Below are 22114 nucleotides of genomic sequence, written 5' to 3'. Positions count from 1 at the left end.
GTTAGATTCCCACTTACATTCATTTCTTTCTTTCCTCTCAATGCCTAGTCTCAGGTCAAACCTGGGAGACAAACTTCTTTACAGCCCCCGAGAAAGCAGGACGACTGGATACAGAGAAAATTCGCTTTTGCCACTACACACAAAGCTGCTCTTTGCTTGCACTCAATTTGGAAATTCCTTGACTACGTGAAAGTTTTTTCACATAAAACTACCTACTGAATAAAAGCTTTCACTTCCCTCTTCAAAACCTTAAATTCCTTAGTAACATTTGATGAATTTAGAAATCCCACCAGAAAAGGAAAACCTGGAACTCTGCTCTATAAATTGAAAGATCCACACAAATGCACAAATAACTTGGGTGCACCTGTTTTTAATTTGTGGGCTTCACTTGTTAAATCAGTCACATTGGGACATAGTGTGTTAGAGTGGAATGGAGTGGAGTAAAAAAAAAAGTCATTTAGGCTAACCTCTTCATTTCATAGAGGAAGAAGCCAAGGCCCAGAGAGGTTACAGCCTAGATGATTTCAGAGGCAGAATCCGAGCCCTGGTCCTCTCACTCCGAAGCCTGTTCTCCTTCTGTTATACCAAACTGCTTCCCTCCTGGATTGATTTAGGGGAAAATTGTTTGCCTACAGTATTCCCCCACCTCAGCATAATGAGGCAGCTAGGTCGTGCAGTGGGTAGAGAACAGGACCTGGAGTGAGAAAGACCTGAGTACAAATGTGAATTCAGATACCCACTAGCGGTGTGACCCTGGACAGTTCATTTAACTTCTGTTTGCTTCAGTTTCCTTCAACTGTAAATTAAGGATAATAACACCATTTCTCAGGCTTGTTGGAAGGATGAAATGAGAGAATATTTGTAAAATGCTTAGCACAGTGCCTAGAGCAAGCCATGTAAAACACTTATTCTCTTCCCCTCCCCCATGACAGAGTATTACTATTAATAACTACATATAACAATAATACCTGTGTTTATATATGTGTATATATATATGTAATCTTAAACTATACAAAGCACTTTCTTCACAATCTCAGGAGGTTAGGTACAGCTAGAATCATTATGCCCATTTTATAGATTAAAGAACCCCAAGTTGAGAGAGGTTCAGTGACTTTCCCATTGTCACAGAATTAATTAATTTAGGAACCAAGTGGAACCCAGATCTTTTGACTCGACTTCTAGAGGTTTGATTTTTTTGTTTTTCAAATCTATCATTCTATGATCTCATCAACCCTTGGGGAGCTTTGGGATATTGGTCCTACTTTACTCATGCAAAGTAATCCAGTCCTGTAAACAAGAAAGGGAAATGATATTTGTGTACCTCCATCTCTTCTTCAAAATAGTCCTAGAAACAACTAGGTGGATCAGAAGTTGCACTGACAACTATGCGAAAATCCTTCAGTCCATAACACAGCAGACCAAGTAGGCCAGGCTTCTCCAATTTTTTTTTTTTGGTCAAGGAATGCTCACAGTTCAGCTGCTTCAAGATCATGACAGAGAGTTTTGCCATCAGATAGGTGCTTGAAAGTAAGATAGAGCACACACTGGGCTCCAGAGACCAGTTTAACCTCACCTTCTGATGTGATCAGACCAGGGCAGCCTGTGTTTCATTCTCTAGACTGGAAGCTGGTAGAGTGAAGCTTCCTCCCAATATTTCCCTTAACTAAGATCAGGGACTCACAAGAAAAAAACCCCCCAACACTTTTCTTTACTACCTATGCAGAGGTTCCGAAAGTGGGCAATACCACCCCTTGGGGGCACCAGAATGATCCAGGGAGGCAGTAGTAGCCTTGGGTGCAACTGGGGGACATTCAATAAAAATAATGGAATGGTGGAAATATAAGGAAATAAGAAAATTTTTGAAAAACCGTTTGTGCACATTTTATCTGTCGAGTAACAGGATTCTTGGTGATTACATTATTTTCCAAATAAAAACACAAAATACAAATTATAATTGATCAGTAGTCAAGTCTGAAAACAGGTCTTAACAAGCAAGTGTTGGCAGACAACTATGTCACATAGTGTTGGGAAATTCAGCATGCATCAACAGAAATATACACATGTAATGATGTTTATAATATGATACCATATGGTTCCATGATACAATATTGTGTCATCAAAATTTCAATGCAAGAAAAACCCTACAAATTTACAATAAATTAGAAAATTTTTTAAAAAATTATATTTTTTGAAATGATGCAATTAAAAAAAACCAACCATTAAAGGGTTAAAGAAAGTAGATTTCCATGGGGGTGCTGAGCAATTCTTTTAAAGGGGGCAGTGAGTCAATTAAGTTTGGGAACTTCTATGCTAGGGTCACATCTGCCCCTTGTTGCCCCCTAGATAGAAACAAGATTTGTCTGTGTGGAAATGATAAGTATATTGACATTATCATACTATTGGTATTGTTTACTCATAAGTGTGTATAATATTTTATTTATAATGGTTAATTATTAAATAGCTAATCCTTTATTTATAATAAATTCAAACTCTTGCTAAACGCTGCCCAACCTAATTGTCGTTAAAATAATTATCGTTAAAGTTATGCTATATCTTTATATTTAATTTGTTGTAAGTTTGACTTGATTTCAGCACAGCCACTTTTGCCATGCTCAGTTTATGATCAGTTGTCATCGACTGTATGGATGTTCCTCTGACCGCCCCTTAGAAAAAACTAAAGTGTATACATATATCACAGTGGGGGATGAGGGAGTATATATGGGCAGTTCGGTAGAGCTCATCATCACCCCTGGCAAGGGAGAAAAACTCTAAGCAAACTGTCTTTTAATTGTGGAACGGTAGCATCCTTCTCTACAAAGGCCAGCCATCACATACATCACTTTTGAGAGATTTTTTGTACTTGGTTATCAGTTGACAGGAAGCTTCCAGTTTTATTGGCATAGCATCTGCTCTTCCAGCATGCTGATCTGATCTGTACAGAAATAACCACAGTGCTTTTCAACTGCATCTCAGCATTACAGATTTACTACCTTAAGTAAGATAACCACAGGGAGACTTGACACCTGGTGTGAACTCTCTCTATGTTGCAATGCCCTTCGGAGAGAGGGAGCTAAGGAATTGGCGGATTTGCTGTGTCTGGATCCCTAAAGTGATCTCCACATTCAGTCTCCAAACACTACACATACATGCTAGATGAGCCTTATGGGAAATGTTTGACAAGCTAAGGTTGCACTGCCTAGCGGGGCTGGCTAATGTTCAGGGTAAGCTAAATCTCTTTCCTGTGGTATGAATACAGCTTTAATATCGTGATTGTATCTTTCTTTATTGACTTGAAAATTGAATTATTTATGCTTTAAGAGGGTTGGTTTGTGCAGCCTCCCTCTCTTCATTGGAGAGGTGGGGGACTATGGGTGTAGAGACATGCAATTCATATCAGACATTTTTGCTTTGTTGGTTAGTTTTGTTGAACTGCTTCCTCCCCCTACTCCCTTATTTTTATTCTTAGTTATAAAGTTCCTAGGGAGGGGAATATGGAAATAAAAGTGATTAGAAAATGAATTATTCCCCCCCCAAAATTTGTAGTCTATATTTGGGGAGGGACAGAAATAATACCAGACATCTGTAAAGCACTTTATATTCCATAAACATGCTCATATCGATTGCCTCATTCAGTTCTCATAAGAATGTTGTGATGTTGGGAGGTAAGAGTCTCATTTTACAGAAAAGCAAACAATCTTAGAGAGGTTAAGTGACTTTTGTACAGTCATCCAGCTAATAATACATGGCACTTAAGATTCCCAGGTCACATTATAAGATATCATGAAAGAATTAAAATGAACATCCACTGACAGATGGATAGATACGTGCAAAAGGGGTTGAAAGTCCGGTTCATTTTGCCTTAGTCAAGTTGAATGGGTGCTGGGAGTTCATATTTGTCAGTCATAACTCTCCCCCAACAGCTCCTTCTTGAGTCACTCACTGCCCAGATACCAAGGGTCGTGTTGTTGGTTCCAGGCTTTGGGCAGTCCATTGTGCTCTCTCAATTACCAACTGAGAAGAGCCTATAACCCCCACATTGTCCCTCTGTTTAAGAGAGGCTTTTGCCTCTGGGATGTCTTTCTCTGTTACCTGACTCTGGTATTTACTTAGAAAAAAAGGGAGGAAAGGCTAAGCCTCCAAAGACCAATTCTGTCTTAACATTAGGTTGCTGTGTAAGACAGGAATACCTCCAAGTCAGCTGTCTGCCCAAGGTGCCCACAGAGCACTGAAGTCAACACCTTCCATTACTCTCAACCCTGCAGCACCTTCCCCTCCCCTCCCAGGAAAAAAAAAGTACCAACCTTAACATGGCTTTATTCTCCCTACCTCTCAAATTCCAGTGTGAATGACATTTAACCTCCAACTCTGTTCAGCTTTTAATTATTCCATACTAAACCTTCTAATGTGATTTGGGTTCAGAAAGTCTCTGGTATTTTAAAAGGCACTTAATCCTTTTAGTGTAATGGATAATCATTTCAGAGAAAACTTTAGCACTGGGGCTTATACTAATTACAATTTCCTCTGAAGTATATCAACCCAGCTGGAATTTGCAGCGGTAAAGCAGTGCCCCATGGGAAAGGTGGACAAGCATTCCACATCCCACCACACTCCCTCATACCCAGTCTCTGTCTCTTGCCACCTCCCACAGCTTTTTCAAAACCACTGCTTTATTTATGTTGAGTTACCCCTTGAGTTCCCACCTGAGACCACACTTCCTCTATATGACCCATCACAACTGGTGGCTGAGGAAGCGATTCAGATATCTAGAAGCAAGTTAGACCGCAGGTGGTAGGGGGAAGCAGATGAAGTTTCTGAAAACAAAGATGCTGTTTTCATGCACATAGCCCCCAGGCCAGAGAAGAAGGCCCCACAAGCCCCTGTGTGGATGAAGAAAACAGCCTGGACAGTGGAAACACAACTCCTCCTCAGCACATTTTCCACAAAAGTTTATTAAGCTTAATTCCCTCCTAAGGGCCAATTTAACGGTACTGTAGACTAACTATATGAGATTATTTAACTTCACACAAAACTTTTACTACTATTTACTTTCTCCTTCCAAGGGCATAAACAGTCTGAGAAGCACTCCACCACTACAGGCTTCTTGAGAATGAACCCCACATCCCACTAATTACCAAAATGCTCCTGGGGAAATTCTCAGCCCATGTGGGGAGCCCAGTCTCTATAGGGCAGAGGCAAAACAAAACAGGGGGAATGTACAGATACTGATGTGTTCTGCAAGATTTTTTTTAAACTGGCCCACTGCTCGAGTGTGGTCACATGGGCCAGATAAAGGCATTCATTCCTGTCAAGTTCTGTCAGCTTTCTGTCTAAGCATCTTTTGACCAGAGCACTTGCAAGGCAGGCTTTCACTCAGACTGGAAGGTAAGCTTCAGCTCAAGGTTTTAGCCAGGATGGTTTCCTTTGTAAATGTCTTATTTTGCTGACCATCACTCAAATACCTAAGTCAAGATTCCCTCCGGATGACATTTTTTTTCCCACTAGGAGTCAAAGAATGTGACAGCTGTAGCTCTGCAAGCCCTGCCAAGGATCTGTGCTAAAAAATAATTAGATGAGCAGGGATGGAAGCATCTGTACTTTATATGAGGATAATTCTATTTCAGCAAAAACCTCAGGGTCAAGAACATACTCATCATTGAAGTACTCAGTAGTCATGGAAGGGATTTTTAAAGCTATAATCCAGAGACACTGCCCTTTTTAACTTCCCTGTTTCCATCAAGGGCACCCTTCTTGCTGTTTCTCAGAAAAGATACTCCATCTCCTGACTTCATGCATTTTCTCATGTTGCCCCCCAGCCTGGAATGCTCTCCTTCTTCATCTCTACCTCTTGGCTTTCCTGGATTCCTTCAAGTCCCAGATAAGATTCCACCTTCTATAAAAAGACTTTCCTCATCCTGCCCTTAATGCCCTCTAAGATTGTCACCAATTTATTATCCTGTATTTTTATTTGTACATAATTGTTTCCTTTTTTTTCTACCCCACTAGAATGTGAATTCCTGGAGATAAAGGACTGTTTTTTTGCCTTTCTTTGCATCATCAGACTTAGCACAGTGCCTGGCACACATGCCAGCCACCTAGTAAATGTATGCTGACTTGACTTGATCCTGTCTAACTCCCCCATTTGACAGATAGGAAAACTGAGACTCCCTGAGTTAGCTTGCCTAAAGCCATACAACAAGTTAGCATCAGGGCCTAGTTTTCATGGTAATATAATCTTGTACACTCAGAATTCAAAAAAGTATATACCTCAGCATTATCTAGTTTCTAGACAGTATGAAACCCAGGCACTTGGAAAGAGTAAGCAGGCAATGTGGCTACCCAGATGATGTGTCTTTTCCAAAGGTCTTGACTTAATAATGAGAAATTCATGTCTGACTCACATGACTGATAGTCTAGAACTGATGGCATGGTGGTATAAGGTCCATGCAGAACTTCGTTGCTTGGAGGCCTTTCAAAAGACTGTAGACTCTGATCTCTTTAGATTGGTTAAGTCTGGTTCAGTCTGGAAGATGAAAGATGACCTCTGTAAGTCCTTTCTAACCATTTGTTTCTATGACCAATGAGAATACCTCATAGAAGCACACTCCCTTATTCAACCTCTTGTTTTTGAAATCTTAATTTATTGTTTGCATAAAATGATACACTCCTCCATGAAAATTAGAATTGTTGACTCAGTATTTAAATAAGCATTTTTCTTAATAAAGAAAGAAAATGTTAGATGTCAGGTCTGTTGTTAGCAAGTTAACCCTCCTGACCAAATAAGTGAATCAATGTTTTTATAGAACCACAGAATTACAAAATCTTAGAGTTGCAAGCGACCCCAGAAACAATCTAGCCCAAACTATTCCTGAGTAAGAATCTCAGCTACGATATACATCCGGACACATTTAGTAATGAAATAGGAAGTGGCGAGATTCAACCTCCATTCCAAGATTTCCAAGACAGCCCATCCTCTTTGGGTTTGTTTAATTTGGAGGAAGTTTGTCCTCAACGGGAAGTCAAGATTTGCCTCTCTACAACTTCTACCTGTTGCTCCTTGTTTTACCCTCTGGGACCAAGCAGAATAACTAATCCCTTTTTCACATGATAACCCTGTATATACTCGAAGAAAGCTCTCATTTCTCATCTAAGTCTGTCCTCCCTTCTCAGCTCTTCCAATAGATTTCAGTATGGTATGTTGTCAAAGTCCTCTATCGTCCTAGTCAACCTTTCCTGGAAACTCCCCAGTTTATCAATATGTATTTAAAATGTCATGCCCAGAATTGAAGACAATGCTCTAGATGTGGTCTGACCAGACCAGAATACGAGACTATTGCCGCCCAAGGCTTCAACATCAGGCTTCATTTAATGCAAACTTAACATGGCCCAATCCTTCTTGGTTGCCACATCATTCAGTTGACTTACATTGAATTTACAATCCACAGTTTATTTTTTTTTACATGAACTGCTGGTTGGCCATATCTTTCCTTCTCCAAACCTTTTCTTCTCTCCTTGAGCCTTCTATACAATCCTTTCCTTTCAGTAAAGGTCTCACCTCAAACTTTACAAAGAAAACAGATCTTCCTATCATCTTCCTCTTCTCCCCCATTCTATACCTCAAAACCACTTGACATCATCTACCATTCTTTCCTCCTTTTCTCCAATCTCTGAAGGAGAATGGCTGTGTACTTGCCAAGACCAACCCCTCTTAATTGTGTTTTGATTTCTCCTCCAATTTTCTCTAGTGGCATGGATATATTTCCAAGGCACTGTTCTTCACCATTTCCTTTCTCAATATTCATTTGACAATCATCCTCAACTCACATGAGTTTAAATACCATCTTCATGAAGATGACTCCTACCTCCTATCCAGCCCTAGTCTCTCTCCTGAGTTCCAGTTCTGTGTCACCAAATGCCTATTAGGTATTTTTTTACTGGATGTCCCACAAGTACCTTAAAATTATTGAACCCCAAACAAGTTACCATCCTTAATCCTGCCCATCTTCTTAAATTCCCTGTTTCTATCCAGGGTACCACCACTTTTTTAGTCATCCAGGTTTGTGACCTTGAAATCAACCTTAATTTTTCACCCTCCTTAACTTCCCCCCTGTGGATGACCCTACGACAGACTGATACTACTAGCATGAGCCAGGGACTTTCTTCTCCTCCCCCCTGCTCTAGCCCACCGATGGGCAGCCCAAAGATGGATCATCATCCACAGCTACAAAGTCAGTAGCTGGAGACCTTTCCTTTCTCTAACCCAACTTTCATTGCCCAATTCCCATCGGGCATTAGATACCCACTTTTGACTATATATTGAATCCCCAAATCTTCCCCTATGCTACGGAAAACCCAATGCCCTACTCTAATCCTTGGAAACATAACCCTCTTCCCAACAGTCACTGGTCAGAGACAATCTTTCCAGTCATTAAATTATAAACTTTTTGAGAGCAGGGACTATCTTTTGACCCCCTTTTTTGTATCCCCAACACTTAGCACAATTCCTGGCACATAAGTGCTTAATAAATTTTGATTGATTTATCTGGTAGTGCTCTCCTTCATGAACTTCAGTGTACAGATGAATTAGGCTAGTCTCACCTACATGCTCTATGTTTTTTTTGCTTCTCAGCTTTTATTCATAGTTTCCTATCGCTAGGATGACCCTTCTCCCCCTTTTCCTTTGTTGAATTCTTTTTAAAAATTAACTCAAATGTTACCTTTACATGCAACTTTCCTTGATCCTTCAAATCGGTACAGAGCTTTCCTCCTTCCTTTGATCTCACCAAATATTTGGTTTTATACCTTTCTCAAGTATTTGTCATGTAATATTATGTATTGTGGTTATCGATACAAGTGTTCTGTCTTCTTACTAAATTGAAAACTCCATAAGAGAATGGAATTATCTAAAGTTTGTACCTATTATCCTCTACCCTCTTCTTGCTCCCCACCCCCAACCTAGCCAGATAATCTTTACTACAGTAGGTACTTAATGTTTGTTCAGTTGAAATGAAAATACCTGGGTGGATTTTGACCTATGAAATTACCTTCTGAAAATGTAGAAATCACTCCTTTTATTTGGGGCATAGACTGTTTGCAAGTTTCTGGTGCTCAGTAACATGTACCACATGTCCCCAGATAAACTCCCACCCACTGATCCTTCTGTAAGATGTGTTCTTAGCTACTAGAACCTTGCTTCATATTACATATACATATATATGTGTGTATGTATGTGTGTATACATATATGTGCATTTGTATATGTATATATACATATGTGCATTTGCATATTATTATATGACAAGATTTTGAGGGCTAGCTCATTTTCATGCATTAAAAATGAATTCCATGTAAAAACAAATTAACACAGAACAACCAATTTCCAGAAAACTTTTGAAACACAATCTATTGATAAACTGAGTTCTGTTTGTACAAATAAATTGAAAGCAAGGATACTGAATCACATTTAGTGAAATAAAAAGCCAAAATTATCCAACTTCTATAAAATATCGCAATAATCATACAGCTTTGAATTCAATGCATACTTAAAAAGTGTTTGTAAGCACATTTCTTTATAGCAGGTTGAGCAAGACTATGTGATAATAAAAATGAAATCTATTTTTTCATAAATTCAAACCATTTCACTTCTCATTCTCTCCAAGGGCAAGGGAAGGAGAGGGAGAACATGTAGGGAAGTGCAAGAGTAGACTTTTCTCCTTTTCCCCTCAAAAATGGAATTGTTTGGTCCCTTCCCCCTAAATAGCTGGCTAGGATCCATTCACCCTCAGGAGAGCCTAGTGAGAACTCCCAGAATACAGGTTTAATTCCATTTCTTCTAAAAATAATGCAGAAAGTTTAAAAAACATTTTAATATGCTGCTGATAATGCACGTAATACTCCTCCTTAAAAAAAGCATTTTGTCCATCTGCCTATCAAAACCTACGTATCTCTGGGGGGTTTCAGTGCATTTGTCTAAGCAGGAAACGTTAACAAGATGACACATCAGCTGGAAAAATACTTCCTGTTCCAAGATTTAAGCAACCAGAAAAATTCACAAGTTGGCACATTGGTGATTTTCTCCATGTGATAATTTTGACAACAATCCAGAAACAAGAGGATATCCAGAAAACAAAATCAAGAGTAATAATGCTAACTGTTTATGGGAGGCTTTAAAATTTCCAAGATGTTTTTTCTCAAACCGCTAACGAGGTAAGAAATACGAGTATTATTTTTCCCATTTCACAGATAAGGAAACATTGATGAGGGCTGAATATAGATGAGAAGTTAAATATCTTGCTCATGGTTCCAAAACTAGTAAGGATGTCTGAGTTGGTATTTGAATCCAGGTTTCCCAACAGTATATCCAATATCTTTCTGTATTTAATCTCTCATTGCAAAGAAACAACAATTGCTCTTTATTATTTAATTAAAATGTTTGAGCTGCTGAATAGGGGGAGAAATAAAATGAAAGAGTTTTTAGAAAGATCCCATATACCTGAAAATAAACATAGGAGCCTTTTTGTGTCAGAAAAAAAAACTGAAATAAAATGAATACTCCTTAATTAGGGAATGATTGGACAAATTGGAGATTATGAATGTAATGGTCTATTATTGTACCATAAGAAAAGTTTTGTTTTTTTTTAAGAATTCATAGATGAGTGTGATGACTTAATAATAGCTAGCATTTGTATAACACTTTAAGGTTTGGAAAGTGCTTTCCATATGTTATTTTGTTTTATCCTTATAACAACCTTAAAAGGTAGGTGCTATTGTCATTCCTTCCCATTTTATAGATGAGGAAATTGAGGCAGGAATATGTTGAATGGTTTTTCCAAGGTCACAAAGTTAGTATCTGAGGTCAGATTTGAATTCAGATTTTCCTGACTCCTAGTCTACCACTGAGCCACCTACCTCCCTCTGTGAACTTATACAGTGTGAAGAAAGCAACGTCAAGGGAAGGACATCCATAATGCCTACAATAATATAGATGAAAGCAGCAGAGACAGCACAACTAAGGAGGTAATGAGCAATGTTTGTTCCAGAGGACCAGTGAGGAAGCACTCCTCCCGACCAGTGAGGAAGCACTCCTCCCTCTTCTCAGTGTAGTGCTGAGACCCCAGGGTGCTGACCACTATATCAGCCATCGGATGTAACTGTTATGTTGGCTGATTTTCCCTGCTTTTCTTTGTGATAAGGGAGGGTTCTATGAAAGAGGAGAAGAGAAAGGTTATCAGGAAATATCTGTGAGAGAAAAGAAAAAAGGTTTATAAACTTTTAAAAAAGGAAATGAGAGATCTTCAAAAAGTCTAAGTTTTGTAGAAAAAGTTCAGTGACTGAAAATTGACATCATGAGGAGAGGCTCAACAGGAGACAACATCCAATAAAAATAGCTCAAATTATGCAGCACTTTAAATGCTACATAAACACTTTATAACCAATTAGCTCCATTTTGCAGATGTAAAAAATGGACGCTGAGAAACGTTAAGTGACTTGACCAGGACTGCAAAGCTAAGAAGTGTCTCAGACAGGAATCAAATTCGTGACTTTGAGTTTAGCACTCTAGCCAAGCTGTCACTCATAAGTACAAAAGATGAAGATAACATTGTTCAAGGATCAACCATGACCTCAAGTATAAAATACACAGGCCACTAGGAAAAACATTAACTTGACAGTGTAAAACTTTTAAAAGAAAATAGAAAAGAGACAGTTATAGGAATGGCCAGGAGGTGGGGGAAAAAAGGCCCATCTGGATCAGCTTCATCACTGGTGGCCAGGCAACGGAGGGAGAAAGGTGACATTGTCATGTAAGTTAGAACACAGATGCTACTTTTTCCTGAAAGAATCATCTTCCTGGCCGTACAACAATTGAAGTCTCTGAGAACTTTGGCCTTAGAGTCTTTTGCTACTTTTCCCAGATTTATTATGGCAATTCTGGGTAAATGAATAGGAAAATCATAACCTAAAGCCCCAACTGGTGTAATATTTTTTATTATAAAACCATGTAAGAGTCACCAGCAAATGCATTTAATTAGGACATAAAAACAATGTAAACAACAAATGACAACATAATTTTCTTTCCTCCCCATGTAGAAATTTGTGTGATCCTTTCTACATAGTGAACTATGTAGAACTCCTTCCTAGGAAAACCTTTCAAAGGGTTAAAGAAACTGTCTATCTCTTCTCAGCTTGCTTGCAGCGACCAGTGTGGAGATCTGCTAACTCCTTGGGGTGGGCTAGAATTTAATAAAGCCCTACATGTTGGTTTCAGGGTCATGAGGACTTCTGAGTTTTCTTGGAACTCCAGCAGGACTCCTGGCTTCAGGAATGCCTTGAAAGAATTGCTCCACATTCTCCCCCTTTCATCTCTCTTACCAACTACAAACACAGCTTGACTCACAATCTTGTGTCAGCTCTGGAACAACCCAGGATTGCCTGGACCCTGAGTCCAGCTACCTTTTCCTGCTGTTTCCCATATTTTACTTTTTTTCCCTCATGACTTTGGCTGTCTTCTCTTCTTTCCTAGCACAATCCCTCAATGTGGAACAGATATGGGTTGACAAACTGGAATTTGCTCCAATCAACTGTAGTTGCTCCATCCGTTACTGCGACAGCCAGGTAGTACAGTGGATAGAGCGCTGGGCCTGGAGACCTGAGCTCAAATCCAGCTTCAGACACTTAGCCACTGCATGATCTTGAACAGGTCTGCTTCAGTTTCTTCATATGTAAAATGGGGAAAATAATAGTGCCTCCCTCCCTTGGTTGTTGTGAGGATAAAATTAGACATTGCTTTGCAAACCTTAAAGTGCTGTGTAAATGTTCGTTATTATTATAATTGTTACAGACCCTAAAACCACACTAGAATTCTTATTAAGTGCTAACACTGGCATAGCATTATTCCATTATATTAATATGCCACAATTTGTTCAGCCGTTCTGCAGTTGTGTAATAGGCAATCTAAAACACCCTCTTAGAGTCTAGTTTCTCCCTCCTCCCTTTAATCCTTCAGTATCCAGCAGTTTGTTTTATTTGGTACCATTTCCTCCCTCATTTTATCCTTCCTCATAAACCCCCCCGTATTTGAGTTTGATTTATTTTTTACATTTAACTGTTTATATATGTATACGTGTTCAGCTCTTCTTTGATAAGAATTCTTATTATTTATAATAATTGCATATATAATACATAATAATTATATATAATCTTATTATTCTTATTCTTAGATAAGAATTCCTTACCCATGTGACAGCTGCATATTAGAAAAATGTGAATAACCGTCATAAATGAGGCTCTAAAAGATATTTTCATCATAGTTTATCAGTCAATCACTCCACAAGTGAGTAAGCACCTACTATACACCTACTATACGTAGGCAATGGGAATATTAGTACAAAGAATGAAACAATTCCTACTCACAAGCAGCTTCTGTTTTGATGACTGAACAATCCCAGGAACTCTGATGTCCCTAACACTCACTCAGTCCTGAGGGCTCATGGTGGACCCTGAAGATTCAGCACCCTGAATCTTGAAGTTCCAGAGGGGCAGAATGCTGGAGAAATGTAGGTTGTTGTAGGAACCAGGAGAACTCAGGACAGAACCAAGCAGGAACCCAAATACTTTTTGTAAAAGCAGAGGCTGACCCTGGCACAGAGCCCCAATTTGGGAAATGAGTAAATTTCCCAATAATTTCCCAATTAAAGAAAGTACTTAGCAGTGTCAAAAATTATTACAAATCCAGAGAGCTCCCAAAAGAGGGAACAAGGAACTCTGTAACAACTGAAAGCAGGGAAACAAAGGAAAAAATGGATTTTTCACAAAGAAAACAAAAATGCCTGGAAGAACTTATGCAAGAAAATTAAAAATGAAAACCTCTGAAAGAAAGAATTGGAAGGAGAATAAGAAGCTTAAAAGAGAAAGAAATGAACTCCCTAAAAACCAGAAAAGACCAATCAGAAATCAATGATGTCAGGAGATAGCAAGAAATATTAAAAATGAAAATCAAAATATTGAAGAAATAGAGTAAAATGTAAGATATTTGACATCAAAACAGCTAGCCTGGAAAACAAGTTACGAGGAGATAATTTAAGAATCATTAGATTCATTGAAAGCTATGACTAGAAAATAAGAAACCCTTGACACTATATTTTCATAAATTATGAATGAAAACTTCCCAGACCGATTAGAATCAAAGGGCAAAGTGAAGATAGAAAGAATCCACTGATTTTCTCCTGAAAGGAAACTCAAAAGGAAAAGTCTCAGAAATGTCAACCAAAACCCAAACTCTTATGCCAATGAAAAAAATAAAGCAAATTTCCATAAAGGAGTAATTTAATTACAAAGGAACTACAGTTAGGAACACTTAAGACCTGGCAGCTTCTACTAAAAACAAAAGAAGATTTGGAATACAGTAATACAAAAAGTTAAAGAGATGGGCTCCCAATCAGGAATTACTTAGCCTGCAAAGCTAAATTGGGGGGGAGTGGAAGCTGGGATTGAAGTGAATTTTTAATAAGAAAAAGGATTTTCAAGAATTCCTGATGAAAAGACCAGAGCTGATTAGGAACTTTGAAATTCAAATACCAGTCAATAAAAACCTAGACAAAGAAAGTCATGTGAGCAATTAGAAGGACCTATATGATGATGAGAGACTAACATTGTATTACAGTAGAAGAAAAAAGTGTGTCTTTTCAAGATCTAAATCAAGGGTATTGAGCGAGATAAGAAAACAAAGGTACTAGTGGTAAATTGAATCTATTCTGACTAGAGTTTATATGGGGAAACAGAAAGGAGAAGAAAAGGAAGAAAACATTAGTGGAGAAAAGGTGAAGAGAAACTTGCTGTTTCTAAATTGGGTGGCTGGGGGCACTATGGACGGAGAATCAGTCCTGGAGTAAAGAAGACTCTTCCTAAATTCAAATATGGCCTCGGATATTTACGAATTGTGTGACCTTGGACAAGTCACTTCATTTGGATTTTCCTCATCTGTAAAATAGGAGTAATAACAGCAACCACCTTGCAGGGTTGTTGGGGGGATCAAATGCAATAATGCTTATCATAGACCTGGCATTTAGAAAAAATGCTATACAAACACTTATTCCCTTCCTCCATCCCTGCCCAGCAGAAATAACAAAAGAGACAATTTCAGAGAATTGTGAGTAGTATGAAAAGATATAGATTGAAGCGAGCAGAACCAGGGGATTAATTTATACACGGACAGCAAAACTGTAAAGATAAACAAATTTGAAAGTCTTAAGAACCAGGATCAATGCATTGGCCGTCTATGTCTCTAATGAAGCATGTTCCCCCTGGCAGAGATGATGGATTCCAGGTGCAGAAAGAGACATACATTTTGTACTTGGTCACCATTTGGATTTGTTTGGAGTGACTACTTTTTTTGTTACAATATGATATAAATTTTAATTTAATTTTTAACAATAAAATGAGAGGTTTGAGTTAAATGCCCAGTCTCTAAAGTCCCTTCCCTCTTTAATATTTTATGAATCTCATACTTAAAAGGCCATATTTTATAGCCATGATTTCCTATGTGTTGTACTTGACATGAAAACTAAAAAGCAAAGTCTGATATGATGCTTTTGAAGTAGAGCCAACAAAAGGCTTAAATCATCTGTGCAAGAGTATGTTGGGTAAAGTACAGATGAAATCAAGATGATAGCACACTGAGCTAGTGGAATGAAGGAGGGCAGTTGCCAGGGGGCAGCAGACCCTCCTCTAGGTTTCTAGGACAAAATGAAGCACAATTTCAAACAGCATCAATGGCCCCAACTTGAAAAACAGCAGCGGGTCAACCACAAGCTGACTAGTAATCGGAGATATGGTGATTCCTTTGAGTCAAGATTTCACACACCCCACAAGACAATGAAGCAGATCCTTCAAGAGAAATCACCCAGCAGCAGCAGCAGCTGCTGGCCAAATGAGTTGGACTGCACATGTCATCATCAAACTACACAAGGAACAAAGAATTGCTGCTCACCCACATCAGGATGCTTGCTCACATCTGCACATGCAGGAAATAAACACACCAACACCTTTGAAAGCAAAGGAGAATACTCCATTTACTTTTTAACAAAGCCTTACGTTAAATCATGGGATGCTTTTACATGCCAGCACACACACACACACACACACACACACACACACACACACGAATCTGGGGACCATTCCAAGTGTCTCCATGAATGAAGCTCCATGGGTAGAAAGACAAGGCTGAGGTTTTGGGGGCTGCATTTTAAACAGCCTCTAGTCTTTCCAGACAGAAGAGAAATCTTTGTAAAAGTTGAGTTTGAGCATCCATCCCATCCAGTAACATTTTCAGAGAACAGGTCCCATTTACGTGAATCACAGTAATCGGTATTCATTTGAGAAAAATGAAATAGGGTTACTGAAGGGCCAATATGTACCTGAATATTTTTAACACTTAATTTTTTTTAAGTAAATGTGTACTATTTATAAACAGAGTGACCAAATACCTAATGAGCCTCCTCTCTGACCAACAGCTAATGGTTTAGCTTTTATCTGCGTGCTTTTCATTACAGGATGTTGCAAGAAGGGACCAAAATGCTACCAAATCTTGGGAGAGCAGCATGCTACCAGAAGGGAGAAAACAACTAAACTGGTGGCTTGTATATTTGGTAATTGCTGATTTGCAGTACATTTTGAACATAAGCAGGTTAATTTTTCTTCCAAAAGGTTCATTGCCTCAAATTAGTTTTGACAAAGAAAAGGCTTTAAGACTCAGCTCGAAGAACCTGAATTCCAGGTCATTAGTTTCAGCTTTTGATACACAGCAGTGGTATCTCAGCTTAATTATTTGCATCTGGGGTGGGTAAGCAATTGTTTGGCTATTGTGGCATGGTTAAGTGGACAGCTTTCTATAAGGACGGAATTACTAACATGGGGTATGCTGGGGATGGGGGATGGGGAGTCTCTAAAGAATAAAACTCCCAGAATGCAAAATGGAGACCTCAGGGACCAGATCCCTTTTCTACAAGTGGAGCTTTAGTCTCAGATCTGTTATTGTGCCTTTATAGCAATGTTCAGAGGTGATAATACCATATGCTTATCAATGAGAAACATCTATTTATAGGAATACTGGTGCCAGGTCATTAGGAATGAAGGAATATTGTTTGATTCTGATCCTAAAACTCTGCACTCTGAGAGATGAGTTTTTACCTTATCTTCCCCAGAACCAGGTGTCCCTACCACTTTCTAAACCATCTGACTGCCCTTTTATGGGTTGTTTCCCCCCAAGTAGAATATAAGCTCCTTGAGGAGCCTGCCTTTCTTGCTTCTATTTCTAGCTCCAGTGTTTATTGCTTTTCCTGATATATAAGACGTGCCAAACAAATGTTTTGTCTGACTATATATCTTTCACCTGAGCCCAGAGATGCCCAACCTAAGAGAGCCAGGACTCTGACAGTTCTGTAAGAGGATATAATTGGACGTGATTGTAGAGAAGTGAATGCTGATCAAGGACTGATTGATCCCCTAGGAACAAATGAAAAGTATAGAGCAGGACAGAAAATAATACCACCTTCCATGAGCTTCCATTTTAGCTAAAATTTCACCATGATAGAGCCACCCTCCTGGATTCAGTCATTTTATCTCCAAGAGTTTCTTCTTAAAATTAAAATTCCCCTTTGAAATGGTGACACTGAGCCATTCTTAGCCTTTTAACATGAACTGTATTACTAGATTAGCTCAGATATTAAATTAGCCACAGGTAAGGAGCAGGTACTATGGGGGGAATGGATTGAGGGTCTGCTCAGACAGAGAATACTGTGATCACAAGGCATGGACAGAGAAGCTTAGAAAGTGGGGTGGGGAAAGGGCACAAAGCAGAAGTGAGAGGTACTAGAGAGAAATTTCATCTGCTTCCAAGGTTTGCCAAGGACTGACCCTGGGCATAGTGCCACATAGCAATTCTATGTCCATTTCAGGCTGAGACATTTTAAAAGCATAAATCCAAAGACATGACTGCACTTTCCCTAGACTACCAGGTACAACTGTCTCATAGGAATTTAGTCACTGTATTTTAGAGACAGTCTTTTCTCAAGACAGAGATTGGGATGACAGATTCAGGAGAAACTTTCTCATTCATTTAAAATTCAACTGCACAGTAGATCAAGAGATGGATTCTCTCTCTCTCTCTTTCTGACTCTCTGTCTCTGTCTCTGTCTGTCTCTCTCTCTGTCTCTGTCTCTGTCTCTCTGTCTCTCTCTGTCTCTGTCTCTCTCTCTGTCTCTGTCTCTGTCTCTCTGTCTCTCTCTGTCTCTGTCTGTCTGTCTGTCTCTCTCTCTCTCTTTCCTTCCTTTTCCTCCACTCTTTTTGGTCCCTTGTTAGGGAGCATGTCTTCCTTACAAGAACTAACCAGTTAAAGTAGTGATACATTAATTGAAAACAACAACTACAAAAACTATAGAAATGATCAATGAAAATGAAAATTGGTTCTTCACAAAGATTAATAAAAGAAGGAAGAAAACCAAATCAACAAAATAACAAAGTAAAATCACAACCAACCCAAAAGAAATAAAATGAGTTATATCAGAATCTATTATGTGCCATTATATGTTTTTTTAAAAAAATGAAAGCACAAAAGAAATACATACCTTTGATATATAAACTACCCAAACATATAGAAGAGCAAATAAATATCTTAAATAATCCTAAATAAATAAATAATTTCAGAAAAAGAGAGAGAACTAGTTATAAATGAACTACCAAAAAAATCCTTCTGGTCCTGACAGATTCACAGAGGAATTTTATCAAATTTGTAAAGAACAATTATCAGTGTCAGTACTACGTGAATTATCTCAAAAACTGAGAAATAAAACACTGTGCCAGATTCCTTTTATAGACAAATTTAGTCATAATACTCAAATCAGGGAAGATAAGGCAAAGGAGAGCTATAGAGCAGTATCTTTAATGAATATCAGTTTTAAGTAAAATCCTGTCAAATTCACCATAGCAATTAACAAAAAGTAAATTTACACCAGGCTTGCAAGAATGATTCAGCATTAGGAAAACAATCAACATAATTAATCACATTTTAAAAATATAACATCCAAAACTACATGCTTATCTCAAGAGATGAGAAAAAGCCTTTGGGAGAGAGCCAAGATGGCGAAAGAGGGGCAGCAACTCAGCTGAACTCTCCCAACATTCCCCTTCAAAAAACTTTAAAATAATACCTCAAATCAAATTTTGGAGTGGCAGAGCCAACAAAAGGTTGGGGTGAGACATTTTTCTAGCTTAAGACAACTTAAGAGGTCGTCAGTGGAGGTATGTGACACTAGGATGAGAGCTTGTCCAAAGTACACATAACACCATACCAGCAGAGGGCCTTGGAAGCAGCCATAATAGTGGCAGCAAAAGCCTTGGGAGCCCTCAGCCCAGAGACAGTAAAGGGAATAGGGCAACTTGTAAGCAAGAGATTACAGAAGACCATTTGCTGGCACTGGGTGCAACTGGCACTTGTTAGCAGATGTTGCCCATGTGCAGTTCTGGATCAGTTCCAGAGCAAAGGGGACATTTTATGGAAGGTCACATGGGAATAGGGGACCTGATTACAGTTCCAGGGCCAGAGGAGCACTAATAATTGTGGCTGCAGGGGAACAGGAGCCCTTCCTAGCTAAAGAATAGGAGAACACCAGAAGAACACTGACCACACCTCTCCCCAGATCAAAGCATTTTGGAAGCATTGAAAACTTGCAGACCTCCCAAACTAGTTCTGAAAATAGCACAATGGAAAAGTCTGAAGTTTAGGATAGTGCTTCCTCACCCTGCGGAGAGCAGAGCCCAACTTTAACATAAAGTTCAAAATCTAGAAATAGGCTGGAAAAATGAACAGCAGCAAAAAGGAGTGTGACTATAAAAAGCTACTATAGAGGCAGGGAGGACCAAGACATAAACTCAGAAGACAGCAATGTTAAAACAGCTACAATCAAAGCCTCAAAGAAAAATGGTAACTGGAACCAAATCCAACAAAAATTCCTGGAAGATTTATTAATTCTGGGAAAAGAAATGAGAGTGATGCAAAAAAATTAAAAAAAGAGAATTCATGGCTTGGTAAAAGGGACACAAAAAAATACTGAAGAAGCATACACCTTAAAAGTAGAATTGGCCTAATGGTAAAAGAGATACAAAATTGTACTAAAGAACTCCTTAAAAACTCAATTGGCCAAATGGAAAAGAGGTACAAAAGCTCACTGAGGAAAATAAATCTTTAAAAATTAAAATTAGGCAAATGGAAGCTAATGACTACATGAGATGTCAAGGAACAATAAAACAAAGACAAGAGGGAAAAAATAGAGGAAATGTGAAATATCTGATCAAAAAAACAACTCACCTGGAGAAAGAGATAATTTAAGAACTATTGGACTTCCTGAAATCTGTGATTAAAACAAAAATGCCTCGCCATCACATCTCAAAAAATTACAAATGAAAACTGCCCTGCTATCTTAGATTCAGAGAGTAAAATAGAAATTGAAAGAATTCACTCATCACCTCCTGAATCCCCAAATGAAAATTCCCAGGAATATTATAGCCAAATTCAAGAGCTCCCAGGTCAAGAAGAAAATATTGCAAGCAGCCAGAAATAAACAATTCAATTATTGTCAGTGTCACGCAAGATTTAGCAGGTTCCACACTAGAAGAAAAGGGCTTAAAATATGATATTATAAAAGGCAAAGGAGCTAGGATTACAATCAAGAATCTCCTCCCCAGCAAAACTAAGAATAATCCTTCAGGGAAGAATAAACATTTAATATGATAGAAGACTTTTAAGCATTCTTGAAGAAAAGATCATAACTGAGTAGACATTTTAAAATTGAAGCACAAGACTGAGGAGAAGTATAAAAAGGCAAACATGAAAGAGAAATCATAAAGGACTCAATAAGGATAAACTGTTTACATTCCTACATGGTAAAATGACACATTTAACTCCTAAGATCTTTATCATTTTTAGGGAAATTAGGAGTCTACATAGGCAAAGGCCATGGGTGTGAGTGAATTATGTGGAGATGATCTAAAAAAATGAAGGGGTGAGAAAGAGGGGTGTACTGGGAGGAGGAGGAAGGGAGAGGTAGAATGGGGAATTTTTTCTTACATAGAAGAGGTGTGCAAAGAAGAGCTTTTACAATGGAAAGGAAAATGAGGATGGTGGTGGGCAATGTTTAAGCCTCACTCTTTTTGGAATTGGTTCAGAGGGAAGAATACACATGCATACTCAATTGTGTGTACATAGCCTCTCTAATAGTGATATGAGGGGAATGAAATAAGAGAAGAGGAGGGATGATATAAAGAAGGGTGGATTAAGGCAGGCAGTAGTCAGAAACAAAATAGCCTTGTGAGGAGGAACAGGATAAAAAGAGAGAGAAGGATAAATAGAAGAAAATGGAATAGAGGAAAATACACAGTAAGCGTAACTGTGAATGGGAATGGGATGAGATTAGCCATAAAATGGAAGCACATAGCAGAATGGATTAGAAACTAGAATTCAATAATATGTTGTTTAAAAGAGATACATGTGAAACAGAAGAACACACATAGAATTAAAATAAGGGGCTCGAGCAGAATATGTTATGCCTGAAGTAAAGAAGGCAGAGGTAGCAATCATGATCTCACACAAAGCAAAAATAGATCTAATTGAAAAAGATTATCAGGGAAACTATATTTTACCAAAAGGTACCACAGACAATGAAGTAATATCAAAAAATGTACAAGTTTCTCTGATAATGACCTCATTTCTCAAATATATAGGGAACTGAGTTAAATTTGTAAAAATAAGAACCATTCCCCAATTGATAAGTGATCAAAGAACATTAACAGGCAGTTTTCAGAAGAAGAAATCAAAGCTATTTATAGTCATATAAAAATGTTCTAAATCACTATTGATTAGAGAAATACAAATTAAGACAACTCTGAAGTACCACTTCAAACCTATCAGAAATGACAAATGATAGAGGAATGAGGGAAAACAGGTACACTAATGAACTGTTGGTGAAGTTGTGAACTGGCCCAATCATTCTGGAGAACAATTTGGAACTATGCCCAAAGTACTATAAAACTGCATACCCTTTGATCCAGCAATGTCACTGCTAGGTCTG

The 22114-nt window shown here is 38.4% G+C and overlaps 1 protein-coding gene across 9 annotated transcripts in view; it reads right to left on the bottom strand.

Annotated features, from left to right (window-relative positions):
• Nucleotides 1–22114, bottom strand: part of CCBE1 (collagen and calcium binding EGF domains 1) — a 345289-nt gene that overhangs the window by 271420 nt on the left and 51755 nt on the right. For 8 of the 9 annotated variants that reach the window (XM_072605919.1, XM_072605921.1, XM_072605924.1 and 5 more), the window contains one exon: nt 6399–6520. The exons of the other annotated variant lie outside the window; for it this stretch is intronic. In XM_072605919.1, coding sequence (XP_072462020.1) covers nt 6399–6400 — 2 coding nt within the window. In that variant the 5' untranslated portion in view covers nt 6401–6520. The remainder of the gene's footprint in view (nt 1–6398; nt 6521–22114) is intronic. 9 annotated transcript variants of the gene reach the window in all.

The sequence above is a fragment of the Notamacropus eugenii genome, chromosome 4 (assembly GCF_028372415.1).
Source record: "Notamacropus eugenii isolate mMacEug1 chromosome 4, mMacEug1.pri_v2, whole genome shotgun sequence".
NCBI classification, from domain to species: domain Eukaryota; kingdom Metazoa; phylum Chordata; class Mammalia; order Diprotodontia; family Macropodidae; genus Notamacropus; species Notamacropus eugenii.
The sequence above is the reverse complement of the archived record's forward strand: the minus strand, read 5'-3'. Positions and strand labels throughout refer to the sequence as shown.